Source organism: Hydra viridissima, unplaced genomic scaffold (genome assembly GCF_058129835.1).
Source record: "Hydra viridissima isolate aposymbiotic clone 2 unplaced genomic scaffold, HvirCarnegie_v1 scaffold_9, whole genome shotgun sequence".
NCBI lineage: Eukaryota > Metazoa > Cnidaria > Hydrozoa > Anthoathecata > Hydridae > Hydra > Hydra viridissima.
Genome location: NW_028324308.1, coordinates 9,375,704 through 9,393,585, shown reverse-complemented (window position 1 = coordinate 9,393,585; position 17,882 = coordinate 9,375,704). Strand labels below are relative to the sequence as shown.

General features: G+C 27.8%; 1 protein-coding gene, 1 long non-coding RNA gene and 1 pseudogene across 5 annotated transcripts in view; all 3 read right to left on the bottom strand.

Moving 5' to 3' along the window:
• Nucleotides 1–17,882, bottom strand: part of LOC145185296 (integrin-linked kinase-associated serine/threonine phosphatase 2C-like) — a 29,262-nt gene that overhangs the window by 10,024 nt on the left and 1,356 nt on the right. For 2 of the 3 annotated variants that reach the window (XM_090097068.1, XM_090097070.1), the window contains exons 2-3: nt 14,329–14,475; nt 12,256–12,382 (exon numbers count right to left, since the gene is read on the bottom strand). In XM_090097068.1, coding sequence (XP_089953194.1) covers nt 12,256–12,382; nt 14,329–14,475 — 274 coding nt within the window. Of the gene's footprint in view, nt 1–12,255; nt 12,383–14,328; nt 15,460–15,880; nt 16,658–16,921; nt 16,980–17,882 lie in introns of all 3 variants that reach the window. The other variant, XM_090097069.1, reaches the window with a different exon arrangement.
• LOC145193424 (uncharacterized) lies at nt 136–1,812 on the bottom strand (annotated as a pseudogene). Its single transcript, XR_016455378.1, has 2 exons — nt 958–1,812; nt 136–873 (listed from the first exon to the last, which is right to left on the bottom strand). The product of XR_016455378.1 is annotated as an uncharacterized LOC145193424 (transcript).
• Nucleotides 136–5,787, bottom strand: LOC149883920 (uncharacterized). The gene is made up of 2 exons (XR_016455380.1): nt 2,279–5,787; nt 136–516 (listed from the first exon to the last, which is right to left on the bottom strand). It is a non-coding gene; the product is annotated as an uncharacterized LOC149883920 (long non-coding RNA).

The following is a 17,882-nucleotide window of genomic DNA, read 5'->3' as shown; positions in this document are numbered from 1 at the left end:
TCTGTTAAGGTGAATTTTTAGCTTGAGTTCCCTGGTCCGCCATTTTGTTCATGCTCTTTTGCTAAAGTATAAATGAATTTATTGTGACCATAATATTGACAATTCAGTCTATAAGCTTAGAATATTATTTTCAAATTTCTTTTTTTTTTTAATTCAGTTTTTCAATACAGTTTTTAACTCAAACTTTTTAAATAATGAAAGATAATCTTTAAATACTCCTTGAATTTTATGTTAAAATAGTGCTTTAACACTGAATTAAGCATTTTGAAATTTCTTTTTAGTTTTTGTGTGCACAAGTATCAGTTTTCATATGGACATATTTGAAAACTCAAAACTAAATGTTAGATTTAAAGTTAGATATAGCAGAGTAAACTGACCAATTAGTAGACAAATAATTTTCTGGCTTGCATTTTACATGCAAAAATGTGCAGATAACAATTATGAAGTTAATACTGGTATAACCAGCTCAAATGACTTTATCTGCCAACAACTAATACAGGGTTACCACTATTAAAACTGAGGCTAAAAATAAGGATTTTAAGGAGAATTAAGGATATATTTTCCCAATTTATAAGGATATTTGGTCGCGAACGCCAATTTTTTCAAGGAAAAAATAAGGAGAATTAAGGAGAAAATGATTAAAATGACTTTAAAAACAGAATCTTTTTTTTTTCAATAAACATTAAATACAAATAGATAAACTATTATAAATATAATATACTATACACAAATATATATATAACATTATAAAAGTTCATTTTTCTTTTTAACAAGGTTTTTTTTTTTTAACATAAAGCATTTCAAGAAACTCTTGTTTTTCAAAGGCAGCTCTTTTTAATGCATTAGATTTCAAAATTTCAGCTTTAATTTCATCTAAATACAAAGAGAATCATTAAATAATGACATTTCATTTAGTATTATATGAACTAAAAATTTATTCATATTCAAGGCACAAACCTAAAGCTATCCTTTTTTCAGCACGGAATCTAATTTCATAAGACGACTTCTTTAAATTCTCAATCATACATAATGACTGTCGAATTTCTGTATTTCAATATCCTCAATTACTTTTTGTTTTGCTTCCATTTTCTCTTCTTTTTCTGCAGACAGGGCTTTTGATCGTTGATCATCAAAATACCTCTTTTTTGCCTGTTTGCAGCTATTCAACAAATCTTTAGTTATTTCAACTTCATGTGCCATGAGCCCATAAAATGTGAGGTAATCTTGGATACAACGTAAAAAGATGATGGTGTCTGTGGACATATTGTCATCAATCAGATTTTTATTGCTGCTGAACCCTCGTTCAACTTGAGCTTGCCCGTGCGATAAAATGAGGACAATTTTAAAAATTTGTTGAAGATTTGTATGCAGCTTTAAATCAGAGTATTTCCACAAAAAGTAGTCCAAACGATCTTTATCTTTATCAAAAGTCAAAAATAATTCTTTGTTATCAACAACGACAGTTTTACAAAACCTGGAATATTCGTTCTTAGTTAAATCACCAACAGAAGCTCTCATTTTTTTGTAAGTAACAAGTTTCATCAACAGTTTTTCAAATAAATATTCACATTTTTCTGGGAATTCAACCATAAATGATGGGGAAATACACATCAGACAGCGAGCAACCAGAGAAGACAAAGGGCTCTTCTCAATGATATGAGTACACATTGAGACAAGGAAATCGCATACTTCCCTCTTGAACTTGTCAATTTGAACTTCAGTAATCTTTCCTTTACTCTTGAGTTACAGGAGATCATACTTCAATGAAAAGCCAACATCAATCTTGCTGGTTAAAAGCCGGTTTGCACAATTAGATAAGTTTTTGAAAGTCAGTGTTTTTTTAATATATAGAACACAATTAGGTGTCAGACAAAATCAATTTTTTTTAATTGTTGTTTTGTGATGCACCCTAATATACATACATACATACATACATACATACATACATACATACATACATACATACATACATACATACATACATACATACATACATACATACATATATATATATATATATATATATATATATATATATATATATATATATTTATATATAGGTGTAGGATTTCAAATCATCAAAGAAGTAACTATTTGCTTCTCTATTGATAAGTATAATCCATATACTTTAATAAAATTTCCTTGAAGATAATGTAAGAAAATAAGGAGAAATTAAGGACAGCAGTTAAATTTGAACTTTTTTTAAGGTTATTTAAGGACTTTTAAGGAGTTTTTTTTTTATTAAGGATATTTAAGGTTTATAAGGAGGAGTGGGAACCCTGTAATAAGGTTTAATACACAAAAGCTGATAAACATATAGATCCATTAAGTGGTCATGGCTTATAATAGGCACATGTCTTTTGTAAGAACATAACTATAACAACATACTCATCACCTCAGTAAACTGTCAACACTGCTTGACAGACTATTAAAGGTATTATCTACATCTAGATCAATATTAAAATGACATCAAGATGGTATTTCAAAGAGCTATTCAAGCAATGACATGATAAACCTAGGGCCTATATCAAAAAATAAAAAACATATAATTTAATAACAATAAAGCAAACCCACAAATCTACTAATAGCTCTAAGCAAATGACTCCAAACAAAGATGCAAGCCCAATATTGAATTCATACCATGTCGATATATGTAAAACTACTATTCTTTGTTAATTCTCTAAACCTATTAATAAATAGCACCAAAAAAAGATTATAAACAATTATCATTAGTCCCAGTGGCTACTGCAAATTTTGTAATTCCAGTCCATAGATATTTTCTTAGAACTTAGTATCACTGCAACAAAGCATGATGCACAGTAGGAGGTGAATTTCGAATTTGGGTTGAAAAAATTGTTGAACAAATTTGCATTAATTTTTTTGCATTTAGCTTTTTAGTAATATATATATATATATATATTTTTTTTTTTCTTCACAAAATTGAAAATAAATTGCATTACAAAAAAAGCTAGAAATTTCTCCACACACTGCAAAATTTTGCTTAAAGAAATTGTAAACAAACTGAGTGGGTTTAAACTTAATAATGGAAAAAAGTGTGAAATGGCACCTTAAAATGCAGCATACACTGTATCTACCTGACTATCCCAATACTGGTGAGAGTAAAACAAAAAATTCTAACTTGCAGTAATAAGCATTTCGCATGAGTTTGCCCACAAGTTAGTTTAGTTAAAATTTTAAGATAATAAAAAATAAATTATTTTAACTTTTCTACAACTAATCTAGTTTCTCTACTAGTTTCTTTTTGATATACTTTATTCAAATTTGTTTAGGTTTTAATTGAAGAGAGAGAATATATTGAAGACCAAAGCTTAAAAGCCAATACAAAAGAAAGTTAAGCTCTATAAATTGGAGTACTATAAAAAAAGGAAAAAAGAAGAGTAACTAAACAGTCAAAAAGTGTTGAAGCAATTCCTTCTTATATTTATGAACCATGTGGTTTGGATACAAATTTTGAGAATGATTTGGTAAACTAAAATTTTTTCAGGGAAAAAATAGTTTTTTATTAAACCAAATCAGTCTCGAAAAAATATTATTTTAATATACCACTTTTAATGGTATATTAATAGAATATTTTTTTAGAATTATCAGCAGATTTAGAAAATGAGGAATCAAGTGCCATATCAACATATAATTTATGAAAAAAAGATAACACTGCCTTAGAGTGTGTTTAGTAAATCTTTCCAAATGGTTTTAATCATTTAGTCATTGAATTCAACTGTTCTTATTAAAATTTCCTTCATTATTAAGTATTTTTGAAGATAAGGGTTATTTAAAGGTTTTCAGTTTAGTCAAAAGACCAAATTGGGTGTTTTATAAATGTGTGTTAGCAATCCAAATTTGGATTGCTGAAACACATTTTGATTAAACTTTAGATGCATGTTTTTTTATATAATTGTTTATTTGCTCGTAAGTTTTTAAATATGAGATCTCTAAGGTAAATCACTAGAAAAGATTTAGTTTTACAGCAGAACTAAGAGAAATGAAACACACAGAGACATTTTACATGTTGCAGGAGAAAGTTCAGCACAGCCTGCTTTTGAAGTGTTAGCACAATACAGTGATGATTTTGACAATACAAATGACATAAGTTCTGATCAGAGATTGTTGCTGGACTAATTGTTTTCTACAAATTAAAGTAAGTACAACTTTAACAGATAAATTTAATGAATAGTTGATTTTTAACTTTATTTCAAATATACTTTCTGATGTAAATTACACTATGTATATTTTATTGTTTAAATGAAAAAAATATCCGTAAGTTTAGGCGTTGTAAATCCAATTTATGCTTATTATAACATTGATTAAGTTAATTATGCCAGGTGGCTGACATTATCTATGCAAATTCTAGTTTTGTACTTGAGAACAGAATATCTTAGTCCTTAGTATGTTCCAAATTGGTTTGAAGTTAAGAAAATGAAGAACTTTACTGAAAGTTCAGAAATTTTACAAACAACTTTAAAATGGATAAAATCTTTGAATAAAAATATACAAGATACTACACTACCTGTTGTTTTAAGCAATAACTACTGTCTACTCCCAGAAAATTTTCTTGTGTCTCTCCTTTTTGATAATTATAAAGATGAATGAAATTGAGCATTTAGATTGATGTTAATATGTTTAGCCAATGCACCGGCTAATCCAGTAGATAAAATCTATGATGACAATAAAGTTGAGAAATTTGAATTGAGTGTGACAAATGGAATGAATTGGTTTCCAACAATTAACTGATTTATGAGCCTCCTATTCTTAAGAACTTATCTTATCAAGAACTTCTGAGTATTATTGAATGCAGACCATCCTCTAGTGAATTTGGTTGGGGTTTATGATTGCCCAGTCTGTCTGTTGAGTGATTGTAAATCTCACTTCTAAAATTACTAAGAAAGCCTATTCTTACAAGTTAGGCATGGTTTAGAATAAGGAAAGCAAAAACGTTTTTTGTGAAAATTTTTCACTATTAGCAATCCAGCCTTTATAGTTCTTAGAATGTTTACCACCAAAGTACAGTCCTTTACAAGAAAGGTGTCTTCAGTAATCTCCTTTGTATCTTGTTCAACTTTTTCTTGAATTGTTTGTCTTAGTTTTAACTACTAAAACTCCTTTTTAGTGCCTCAAAGCTGTCCCATGAAGAAAATGGCTATTAATTAGTCGTGGTCACAAGTAGGACAATTTACCCTATTGAAGACATGTGCAGTAAAGTATTTATTTCATATACTTTTAATATTAACTGTTTAAAACAAAATTAATTATTTCAAAAACAGTAAGTTTAATAGCCATGAGTTTTCATGGTAATATAGGATTGATTGAAATTTTTTTATTTCTAAAAATTTTTATTTTTAAAAATATTTCTAGAAATTTAAGATACTTAGAACTTTAAAATGTGTTTTTCTATAAATTTTTAAAGAAAAAACAGAATTATATTAGTTTACTCACTGCTCAGTAAAAAGTTATTGTTGTATAAAAAGTAAAGCAAAAAACCTAATTTACGTATCAATTAAAAACAAATAATTTGTTTAAAAGATTGTTTAGTGGAGTATCTTTAGAACAAATTATTCTAGAATAAATTTCCTAAAAATTTTTAAAAAAATTATTTAGTCTTAAAATCTTAAGATTTTATTTAAAGTAATGGGAAATTCTTTGAAAAGTTTTTTATGAAAGGCTTTATTTGTAAGTTTTAGCTTTTAATGTTGGTTACAACTTTTGCTATAAAAAAAAAATATAAAAATATTTGTTACTTTCTTTTAAGAATGAATTCATCATTGTTAAAATTTTTATTACGTTTTATTACCTTTTAATTCCCAAACTACTGTTTGTAAAATTTACATAAAAAAATATATAAAAAAGGCTTTTTTTGACATAAAAATAAAAACAATAATAAAAACATTTGATTTGATTTCAAGTGGATCTTTTTTCTAGAGATACACAGCGTATGCTCTTTACAATATAAATATTATAACTCTTTCACATTTTTTTATTGAGAATCAGTTAAATTAAAGATACTCAAAATCTAAACTTTACAGGAGTTAATAAAAATATTTACATCCCCATTATGACCAGCAGATAAATCTTTTTTTTTTTTTACATTACAACTAAACAGAAGCATTTTAAAAAAAGCAATTAAGATAATTCATTTAGGGAATGCATGTTTATTTATCAGACATTAATGCCCTTTTTTTTTTAAAGTTTTAAAACCTTTTAGTACAGTTGGAAGGTGGAAAATACTTCACAACAATAATTTTATGAAGCATCATATTTAGGGGTTAAAATAAGCATCACATCACAGTTGGTTACAGAATAATCCAAAGAAGTAAGAATTTTAAAAAAAAATTTTAAATGATATTTTCTTCAAAATCAGCTAAAAAAAATTTTGAGCTCCTTGTGAACTGTTGTTCAGAATTACAAATCAGCCTTACGAAGTAAGAATTATAAAAAAAAAAATTTTAGGCAAATATTTTTGTGGCTGATTCTTAACTTTTAACTGCATTTAATTTTAATTTATTATGAACTTTCATTTTTCTGTTTTGTAATTCATATTTATTTCAAATTTTTGTAATTCTGAAAAACATGTCTGGAGTTTGTTGTTTGAAAAGTTCCCTTAATTTTACACAAACAAAGTAAGTGTGGGTAATACATAATCTTAATAAACTTTATGGATAATTTTTTTTCATTTAATCAACAAAAACTTCATAAAATAAATTTACAACTTTAAACAGCTATAACCCCTGTTAACATAGATAAGTTTTCGTTTAATAGAATTATTAGAAAAGTCTATATTTCATGTAGATGTTGTAATACAGACATACTCTGTTTGCAATATGAACATAGATGGTCAAATTAAAGACATTACTAAAATGTACCTAACTAAAATAAACAGATGTAAACAGTGATTAATAAAATTGTATGTATTAGAACAATATTATACCAGAATAAAATATGATAGATGCTATAATTTTCTTAATAAAACAAAATGATCATAAGATAAACTTGTGAAACAAATCAATACAAAAAAATTTTTGTTCATGACTAAATTAGCACTAATAGTAAACTAGTTTAGTAATATTTTGCAGACAGTGCATGTTACTAAATTCGTTTATTATTGGTAACATTAAATAAATCATTCTTATATGGAGTGGAAGTGAGTAAACCTAAGTGATCTGTAGTCACAGGATACTCAAGGTGTACAGGTTCAATAAGTAGGCAAGTATAAGTAATATTGCCTGTTAAATGCCTGTATATTTAACATAATTTATACAAGTATTACTTGTATAAAAAGGGACTATTTGTAAAAGCCTATTCCTTTTACCCAAAACCTTTAGGATGCCCATATATGCCCATTAAAAGACTACATAAAATGATAAGATATTTTAGCTGTTATTCAAATTATATACATTTATCATGAGTTTTTGCTGAACACAAAACTCTTCAGCCGCTGAACCTTTGCAATTTCCAAATACATTTGAACATTTATGTTGAGAAGTAAAGCATTCTTTAAGACATTTATATATAAGAAAAACTCACAAAGTTTAATGATTTTAAAGCTATGGCTAAAATGTTTACATTGAAAAAAGTTTAAATGTTTTTGAAAACATAAAATAGGGTTTATACATTTTTTTCATAAACAATTTTGGTTATAAACAATTACAAGCTGTAAATATACAAGTTAACTATTTTACATAAAAATCTATATCATATATGATACAATACCGTATAATGTAACAGTTTTTACAATTTACTTTCACAGTCCATATTTGTTTCAGCATTTATTAAACTTCATTTCTATAAAATATTATCAACTTTACAGTTTTTTAAACTAGTAGAAGTGTAAAACAAAAGCTTTTAAAAGTAAAAGTTCTGTTGGAAATATTTTGAAGGTTGAGTAAATAACCAGCTGTTCAATAAAATAGTTTCTTTTGATAAAATTGCTAGCCTTTTTAAGTTACATGCCATAATTCAGCAAATCTTACAACTCTAAAAATTGGGGTTTTTTTATTGAACCTACATAATAACTTTGATCTACATATTTGCATTGATCCATTTTGCTTTCTAGTTCTGTATGTCGACATTGTTTATGTTGAACTTAACAGAAATAAATTATACAAAAGATTTTGTAATTTTTATTTGAAGTTTACTTGTTAGCAATTTTAGAATATAGCCCACTAACTACATTATGTTCAGAGACCTGAACGTTAGTTTAAATAACAACCATATCCCATTTACCACCCAAGGAGTGTTAAAACTTACAGGCCTAAAAAATAAAAAGGGGCACTAAAATTGTTTATCATTAAAAATTATGAAGATCAAGTTACTCTTTAAAGTTTTCAGCTGAAACTCAAATTAATTACAGAACATTATGCAAAGCATAAGTACAGTCATAGTTCACTAAGTTAAAGTGTACTTTCAACTAAACTAAAGTAATGAACTTAAAATTTCAGACTATAAATTAAAATAAATCAAATCAATTACTCCTGGGGGTGAGTCTTTTACATAAGGCACTCTGAAATATTTTTTCTAATTTAACCCTATGTACTTTATGTACATATGGTTAAACATACTTAACTACTACTGTACTAATGTGTAAAAAAATTCTTTAAACAATTTATAGCAAAATGATGATTTGAACACTGCAATATTAGCCTAACAGAATATTTGGCCCATCTCTACTAAATTATTATTCATGACCATACCTTTTGAATGTTTTTTATATAAAATTGATATGACCTACCTATATGAATACAAATTAAAGCTTCATCTTTTACTTAAAACCTGAATAAAAAAAGTTAAACTCTCCGAAAATAAGCTTTAGATATATTAAAATATCTCAGATCTTTTGCTGTTGACTTTTACATTTAAATTTGAATTTATATCAATAAAAAAATTTTAAAGTAGTGTGTACTTTATAACTTTGCCATTTAACAGTACAAACTCTATAGGAAAACTCATAATCAGATAAAAATCAGATAATATTTTGAGATCTTAAGTCAAAAATTTAGAATAGTACTGTATGTTATAATTCACAATACTTCAGTATTAGTGGTTGCATATTAATTATTAATTGAGTATCGTTGATAATTTTTAAATTTATATTCTTTTTTACACAGAATAACAATTACTTTTAAATAATATCAGGGAAAAATGCTGAAAAGAGATCATTATTTTCTTGGCTTGTAATAACAGGAAATTCATGGAGCCAAGTTGACATCTTACTCTGAGAAAATTGGATACTTTCCCCATCTTCACAAGATTAAGAAAAAAGACTGCTAGAGATGCCAATTGACAATAAGTTCTGATAATGGAAACAATAAGGAATAAGGCTAGAATTCCAGTTTGTGTTGAGCAGCATTCTATCCAAAAGTTGAAAAAGTTGTTCATTGAGTGGAAGGCTCTGCAGAAACATTAAGCTTGACAGACTAGAGATCACAAAGCAAAGGAAGATAAATTTGTTGAACAATTCAATGATTTGTTTGATATAGCTCATCTAGCTCTGGAATATCCACCAAAGTGACCAAAAGTTAGATCAACTGTGTTTTGGAGTATATTGGATTTGGAGTAGTTTTGTACTATCAACACAAAACAACTTTTTCAGTTCCTTGAACTTTTTTGACATCCCTTGACAAGAGTCCATCTGAATGGGAGGAAATTTAATCATTTCAGGAGGCCTTGAGCATCCTAAAGGAGGTTTATAGTCATTCAAGACAGATTTGAACCAGGTGTGGCCCTCATTCAAGAGTTTAACAAAAGCTAACTACTGAAATTGTAGAGTCTAAGGGCCACCTCTAAATATTATTCAACTTTAATGACTTTCTTTCATTGATTTCCCCAAACTTAATCAAACTTATCTTGAGAAAGTGAGAGAAAAAAAAAAAATTTTTTTTTACTATATACTAAGAGACACCCTAATATATATATAAATATAAAGTTCATTTGGCTCATTATGGAATTGGCCCTTTTTTGACATATTTGGTTGAGTTGGGAGGATTTTTCTCAATATCTCAATATTTCTCAATAATAAAATTTCATTTTGTTAGAAGTAGAATGAAATATATATGCAATTTTAACCTTCATTTATTTTATCACTGAACAAATTTTTTTACAAAATCTACCAATAAAATGAAATTTCAATTGTAAGTTTAATATTTAAATATTTGGTCTATAAATTGTTGCCAATTATTGCATAAGCATTTATACACAAACAATTATTAAAACTAAAAAAAAAATAACTGAAAAAGATAAAATGAGGAAGACTGATATTTTGATATAAAAGAAAAAATAAGCCAACTATAGATAAAACTGAAGTGTTTCTGGTAGAAAAAGTAAAGGGAGACTCCCAAGCAATAACCTTCCCACAAAGAGGTTTTGGAATATTAATTACATCTCAGAAACTTAAATTTATTTCAAACAAACTGTTCAAAAAATCAGGTGCTTATTTAAGAAAAATTCTTGTGACTTAAATGCCCCACAGAGACTACAGACTGCCAAGTGATGCCAAAATTTGTTCAACTATGGAGAAACTGTTAGATTCAGTTATGGAAAGTGTTAGGTAAACCTTTAAATTATTTTGTAACAAATACACTGTGCATTAAGATTAAAAAATTACATATTTACAGATTTCCTGGCTTATCAAGAGGATGAACAAGATCCAGAGCAATCTACTCTAGTGAGCTCAAGAGCCCAGAGACAGCTGCAAGAAAGAAAAGGTGAACTTTCTGGTTGCCATCCTTCCTGCAGAATGTTTTACTGAAATTTTTATGACTTTGCATGTGACTAAAACTAAATTATACACTGAAAATTGACAGAGCTAATCTCATTCATGTTAAAACATGACAAAGTAGAGGTTCAGTAGCTAAAGACTCCAGTTGAGACCAACTATTAAATAGAACTACTATTATCTAGAGTTTAAAAAGGTTTGTGAAGAACCTTGAAGTAGTAAATGATTGCAGCAAGAAGACTGCAAAATTTGTTTAAGTACATATTTTTAATTATGTTTTTAAGATTAATAGAAATTTAAAATAAATCTTTACTTTAAATGATATGGTTACCTTAAATATACTATATAAAATATTGCTTAAAAGGTATCAATAAAGCTCAAAAGAAGGAGACAGAACACCAGTCTGTAAAAGAGCAGAAAAAAAGTAATGGAGATAACCAAATATACAAAAGTTACTTTTTAAAAATTGAAGTATTTGCAATAAGAAGTGATAAAATAAACCTTTTGGTTAACTTTATTGAAATGTTCTGCAATTGGTACAATTTACACTTTTCAATTAACAGGATACTACTAAAAGGCAAAAAGTGATAAAAGTTTGCTTTTTGGTGATTTTTTGTTCTTTGTTTCTCTAGTAATGAAACAAGTAATGGTTAACTTTGCATTCAAATTTCATTCTATTGGATAAAATAATCAAAATTCTAATTTTCAAATTTGGTTGATAAGAAGTATTCCCACAACTGGACTGGAAAAAGGTCAAAAAAATAAAAGCATTTTGTTTGATGTATGTATTTTTGTATGGGTGCAGAGTTTTGTGAGCTTGTTAGTACTATCCTTCATTTCCAACTATCCAAACATTAAAATAAGATTGATTTTAACTTATATTGAGACATTAGTCTAGCAGTATTTAAAAATACCAGTGGTCCTCATATGGAAAGAATAAAAAAGCATTTTAACCAAATCTTCAAAGAAAGCAGCCTTCTTATTTCTTTTCAAGGAAGTATTTTCTGAAATTCAACCACTATATACAAGGTAGCTTTAATAAAGTCTAATTACAGCAAAAATCTTACCTATATTTATAATTTGCAATCCATTATCAACAAAAACCATAAGATGAAAGAAGGGTTTAACCACTCTTTCAATAAAAATGTTAGTATTATCATAGGAAAGTGTTTTTTGAAACTATTTGACCACCATTTTCTGTTTTATCTTAAAAAAATTTTCAAGAGGAACTCCTTCAAAGAGAGCTACAGCACATGCCATACATGAAAGATATCATAAGTTCACATAACTATCAAATTTTACAAAAAAATGCTTATATAAATGAAAAAAAATGTAAGTGCATCAATAAAACAAAGTGTCCTTTGCATCAGTAATTACTTACAAACCATACATTTCTTTGTTTTATATGCGTGTGTGTAAACACACACAATTCTTTGTTTTATATGTGTGTGTAAACACACACATGCACACACACATATACATGCACACATACACACATACACCATATCAATTTAAAAGTAACCAACACTTACATTTCTAAGCCACACTGATTGTAATGATAATCAGATGTGCAATTTTCAAATAAAGAGGTAGCATCTTGCATCTCATTTCTTTCTCCTTGTCGCTCAGCAACAAATGATTTTAAATTTAATATGCGTCCTAAAATTTTAAACAAGTGTATTAAATTAACAAAATTTTCAAAGCGATACTTTTTCTAAAACTATGTTTCTATAAATAAATCAAACCACTATACATGCTCAATGACACACAAATAGTGGTTTGATTTCATTTTTTTAAGATTAAAAGGGTGCAAGTAAGTCAAATAAAGTATTATTATTTCTTTGGATTTCTCAATTAAAATGTCTTCTTTAAGTTTCTCAATTAAAATGTCTTCAATCAACCACCTTTGTGTGTATTCAAATGAATATGGGGCAAAAACTAAAACTAAAAATTTAGATTGATTTCAACCTCTATATTAACTAATAATTTCAGAAAATCCCTTAACAGCTTTTATTCAAGATCATTCATTCTTGCTTTATGACAGGAATTTAGGTGTTTGAAAAAAATTTAAAAAAAAAAAAAAAAAAAAAAACAGATCAAATTTACACCATTGAACACTATGTTGAACAAATAAAAAGTCCTTTGAAAAGACTGAAATTTGAGTTGTTTATGAAACTAATGACATTAAAGACTACAAAAACTAGTGGCCCCAACATTATAAAAAAATACTTTAAGAAATCGGAAGATTGTGCTCAAAGTTTCTCAGTTTTCTCAAATGAGCCATGATATTAGGAGTCTAGGGATGGGTGATGGCAAAACTCTTAACTGATGGTCTAATGACAAGTGCTAAGGCCTTCCCTAATGGGTTTCTCTTCTGCAATAAACCAAACAAAAAAAGATAACATTCAGAAACTCTTAGAATGCATTCCAGATAAATAAAAATGTTTTTACAATATTTTTATTTTAAGATATGAAATAATGTTTAAAAATGTCTAGTAATAAAAGGGATTGGGATGGATAAGGATGGTTTTTTCTGAATTTCAACTTCTGTGCAAAAAAACTTGATGAAAGTCATGGCTGATTCTTTTACTTGTATACAGAAACCTAAAATATCAATCCATTTTAACAATTAACAACAATTTAATTGGTTGATATGGAGCTCCTGCTGGAGTACAAAGATATTTCTCACCTAAAGGAGATTTAATTTGAAACAATTGTTTTCTCAGTGAGAGGGATAGTTACTGAGAAAACAGTTTTATTTGATTTCCAAACAATTTGTGCTCTGTGACTTATGGGGTTTCTGAAACTGCAGATTTAATTATTCTTTTACAAAATGAAAATATAATTTTAGGTTTAGTCCAACAATCAAGTGCACAGATGAATATAGATTAAACAATTTGAGCAATATCATTGTGCTCAGAGATGAAACAACAAAACCGATATGCTTAGAGATGAGATGCATCAAGCTGCTGATGAGTATTTCTGCATATGATTGCTGCAAATCTTGGAAATCAATTAAATAGCTTCAGACTTTTTTGTTGACTACTTGAAAATAATCATAAATTTCATAAGCAGGCAAAATAATAGATTTTATTCAAAAAATATGCAATAAAGTAACAATGAAAGAATCGACTTCAAAATAAGTTTTTGTGAAGAAAATTTTCTGAAATTGACTAAATAATTCAATTTCTTAAAAAATACCCAAAAATGTTTCAATTAAGACTACTAGAAAAATTGAGTGTTCTAAATGTATTAAAAAATTATTTTAATATTTATCAAAAATAGGAAAAACCTATTATCTGTTGAAATCTGTAACAGAAAAAAAAACAGTCACAGGTACAATATTACCTGTGAAAAAATGGTAACAGAATTTTTTTGAAAAAAATCTGTCACAATTTTCACATGAGAATAAATTTCCACAGATTTCTAATCATGCTGCCTCCTATAAATATTAAACAGACTTAAAAAATAGTAGAAACATCAAAAACAATTTTTAAAAACATAAAAGAAACTTTTTACTATTGTTATTATCATTCCTAACTCTGAAGCAGCCATATGAAAACAGCCTAAAAATGTTGATCAAAAAGACAACGAACTATACACACCTTGTCCTTTCTGTGTCTTTCTGAATAATGTCTCTGTTTCACAGGGTAATGGTCGTTTTATACCAATTTGAAAATTTGAAGCAACATTGTTTGGATAAGCAATATTGTTTGGATAAGCAACAGTTTTGTCATCACAGAAGTTATTTTCTATAGAGCAAAAGAATTAAAACCTAACTCATTACTTAGTTCATAATAGTCAAGGCCTTGACTCAAGGAACTATCAAACATCAAAGATCGAAATTACATTAAATTATATTGATATATAACTTGATACAAACTTATTTGTTACTATATATTGATATATAACTTGTAACTAACTTTTTTGTTACTAAACTTTTTGAAAAACATTTATGTGTAAAAAATAAAATTGCTAGACAATATATCTTTCTTATGGAACCAATGTCACTTGAGCACTGCAAGCTAACTTTAATGTAACAATTTGCAGCATTTGTTTCAATTAAAAACACCATAATCAATGCTCAGGTATTATTATTCCTAAGGCTACTTTGTATACTTTGCAGGTAAAATATTTTTTTGTACTGTATGAGAGGAATAAAATGAAAGCCTGATTTGTAAGGTGTTCTCATTCAAAATGCAAAACTTTTTCATAAGGTATTTATTTTCCACCAACTCATCATTTGATGATGTATAATATCAAGACTCAGTAGCAAAAATATTTTCTAATAAAATTAATAGTTAGAACTCACTAACATGCTTTAGAGTTTAAAATACATGGTTTTACCATTTTAATACATATTTTAGAACTTATTTATGTAAATGCATGTGTTTAATTGTGTCATGTGACCTACACAAGTAAATATTGAGGTTGTAAATATTGCTAAAATTTGCGGTATTATTAATATTTTCTCCTTCTTCATCATACTTTGAACTTGGTAAACACATCAGAAGAATACTAAAAACAGTTTTCATTTCAACACAAACAATTTATGGTACAATCCATTTAACAACTATATATTTTTATTGGAAAATTGTTTTATTATACTTTCACATAATACTATTTGTTGCAATGTTAGGGCTAGGTGCCTGGGTGCATGGTTCCATGTACTCTGATCTGGAGTTTACCCTTTTTCAGTTTTTGTCTTTTGTGACTGCACTGTGGCCTATTTTGGCCTAAAAAGTAATCAAAAATAAAAAATGTTAATTTTTACTAATTTATTTGCATCATTTTGATCAAATCACAATTATTAGCTAAAAAATTCTTTAAAACACACACACACACACACACAAAAAGCCAACATTTCTTAAACTCTCCAAAAATGCTCATACAAAATAAATATTGCTATCTAAAAAAAAAACTGAAATTTTGCTAAAAAATGAAAAAAATGTAGACTGGCCATGATTGAAATAATAAATTTATCTAAAAAGTATTTAAATTTTCTAATTGAAAAATCATTTTCTCATTCCATATAATTATATACATACACACACACATACACACACACACACACACACACACACACACACACACAACAAAAAAATAAAAACAAAAAAACAGAATTCTAAACAATAAATGATAAAATTACTCTCATACTTAACTATGGTCTGGATGCTGTGTGATTCAATAGATCTTGCAGAACAATTTCAGCACCAGTTTCTGAAAATGATGTGATGTTTAGGATAGCACTCTTTCTTTGCTTCCAGGTGCTTCCTATAAGGTAGATAGATTGGCATTGTGCTCTCTTGTATTTTTATAAGTTGGCATGATGGTATTCTTATAAGTTGGTATGATGACTTTGATAAGTCACTATCTAAATACAATGATAAAGCCCCTGTGTTTAGCCCTTGTGGTTGGTTTCATAACATCCTTTTGGGTTAATTCAAATGCTTGCTGGATGGTCCTGGATCTAGTTTGTGTTGTTTCAGTAGCTTGCTTCATAAGAAATTATTAAACCACTTTTCGTAATTTCATTTGAGCTGTGAAAGAAAGTTCCTTAGCAGATGTTGTTGCTCTTAAACGGAGTGTTTTTCTCCTTTTTGAACACGCTGATGTTTGCTCAAATTTAATTTCTGGCCTACCAAATTTTTTGGGGACTTTTTAATTCTATTCATGGCAACAGGGAAATTCATTTAACTCTAAATTCATGTCTAACTAGTAAGAGTTATTGGCCAAGAATCTCTCAAGAATGTATTTTAATTGCTTCAATCTTTTCATAATGTAGGACTTTTCTTAAATGGGCATCAACCAGTCAGCTTTTTTCATTTCAGGTCTCAATTCCAGCTATTTTAAGCTTTGTTATGGCTTTCTTAAGAGTTTCCAAATCGGCAAAATTATTTAGAGATAAAATTCTATTCTAGCATGCTGCGCCATCTGAAAAAGAAAAACATGAAACATGTGCCACAGTTTCTAGAGGGGCAAATAGGAGCAGCTAAATTATATGTCACTTTGTTCTTAAATGATAATATTTTACAGTATAAACAACATGGTTCTGGAAAAGTATCAGGAAAGTATTCAAGCAAAATATGAAGATTTATAATAAATAGAAGAGATTTTAAATAATGTTATTTACTATATTCTTAAAAAGGTGAGCTGTAAATATTTTAGGCCTAAACTTTGTAAAATAAGAAAACTTACCTTAGAGAAGCTTCAGTGAAAATTTGATCAAATTAGATTCTTTCTTGAGGTATGCTGCCTTTTGTAATAATGAAAAAATATGCAAAATAAACTCCAACAACTTCAGAATAACATTTAAGCCTTTTTACAAGTTTATAACTTCTGAAAGATGGTAAGAATGGTCATAATATTTTAATCTAAAATCTTTAGAGTATCCTAAAAATAAAACATCAAAATAGCATTTTGCCAAAAGTCAAATTTTGACTTTTGATCCTATTTTAGGCCAAAATGGACCACTATGGACTACTGAAAGCATACTTATATTGTTTCCAGATTGATTACACTGAGACTGAATCAGGAAGAGAACTCTGATGAAATGAGCACACACAGTTTATGTTCAGCAAGTTCTATTTGGTTAGTTGGTGCAACAAATGAAACTTTTCAAAATTCTATGCTTACATCATGTGACAATGTCTTGAAGAAAGGAAAGTATAGGCAAATCTGTTTCACTTTTATTGCCAATATGGGATATAGTCCAAATTCCTACAAAAGCCATAAATTAAGTGATTTAACACATCTGCAAACTGCACTCTAAATGACAGTGTCTTATAAATAATATCAATCAGAGTTTGGCAACAAATCTATATAATCAGAAGAAACTCTACCAAAGACTAATCAATCTTTTTGATATTGCCCATTAGGATACCAAAATATTAAAGAAACAGATAGTTTCTACTTGCTCAGAGCAAGAATGGTTTCAGAAGTACAATGATTGGTGTAAACAAAGCAGTTGCACTGAAGGAGAAACAAATAATAAAACAGAAAATACCAAAGAAAGTCATTATCACTTCAAAGGTTTTTGGCCCTGTAATGACTGGACTGGACTGTAATAACTACATTTTGTATAACAGCTGAAGATAATACAAGTATGATTACTCCTTGGAAGAATGTCATCAAGTTTGCTTAGTCTCAGCTAAATAAA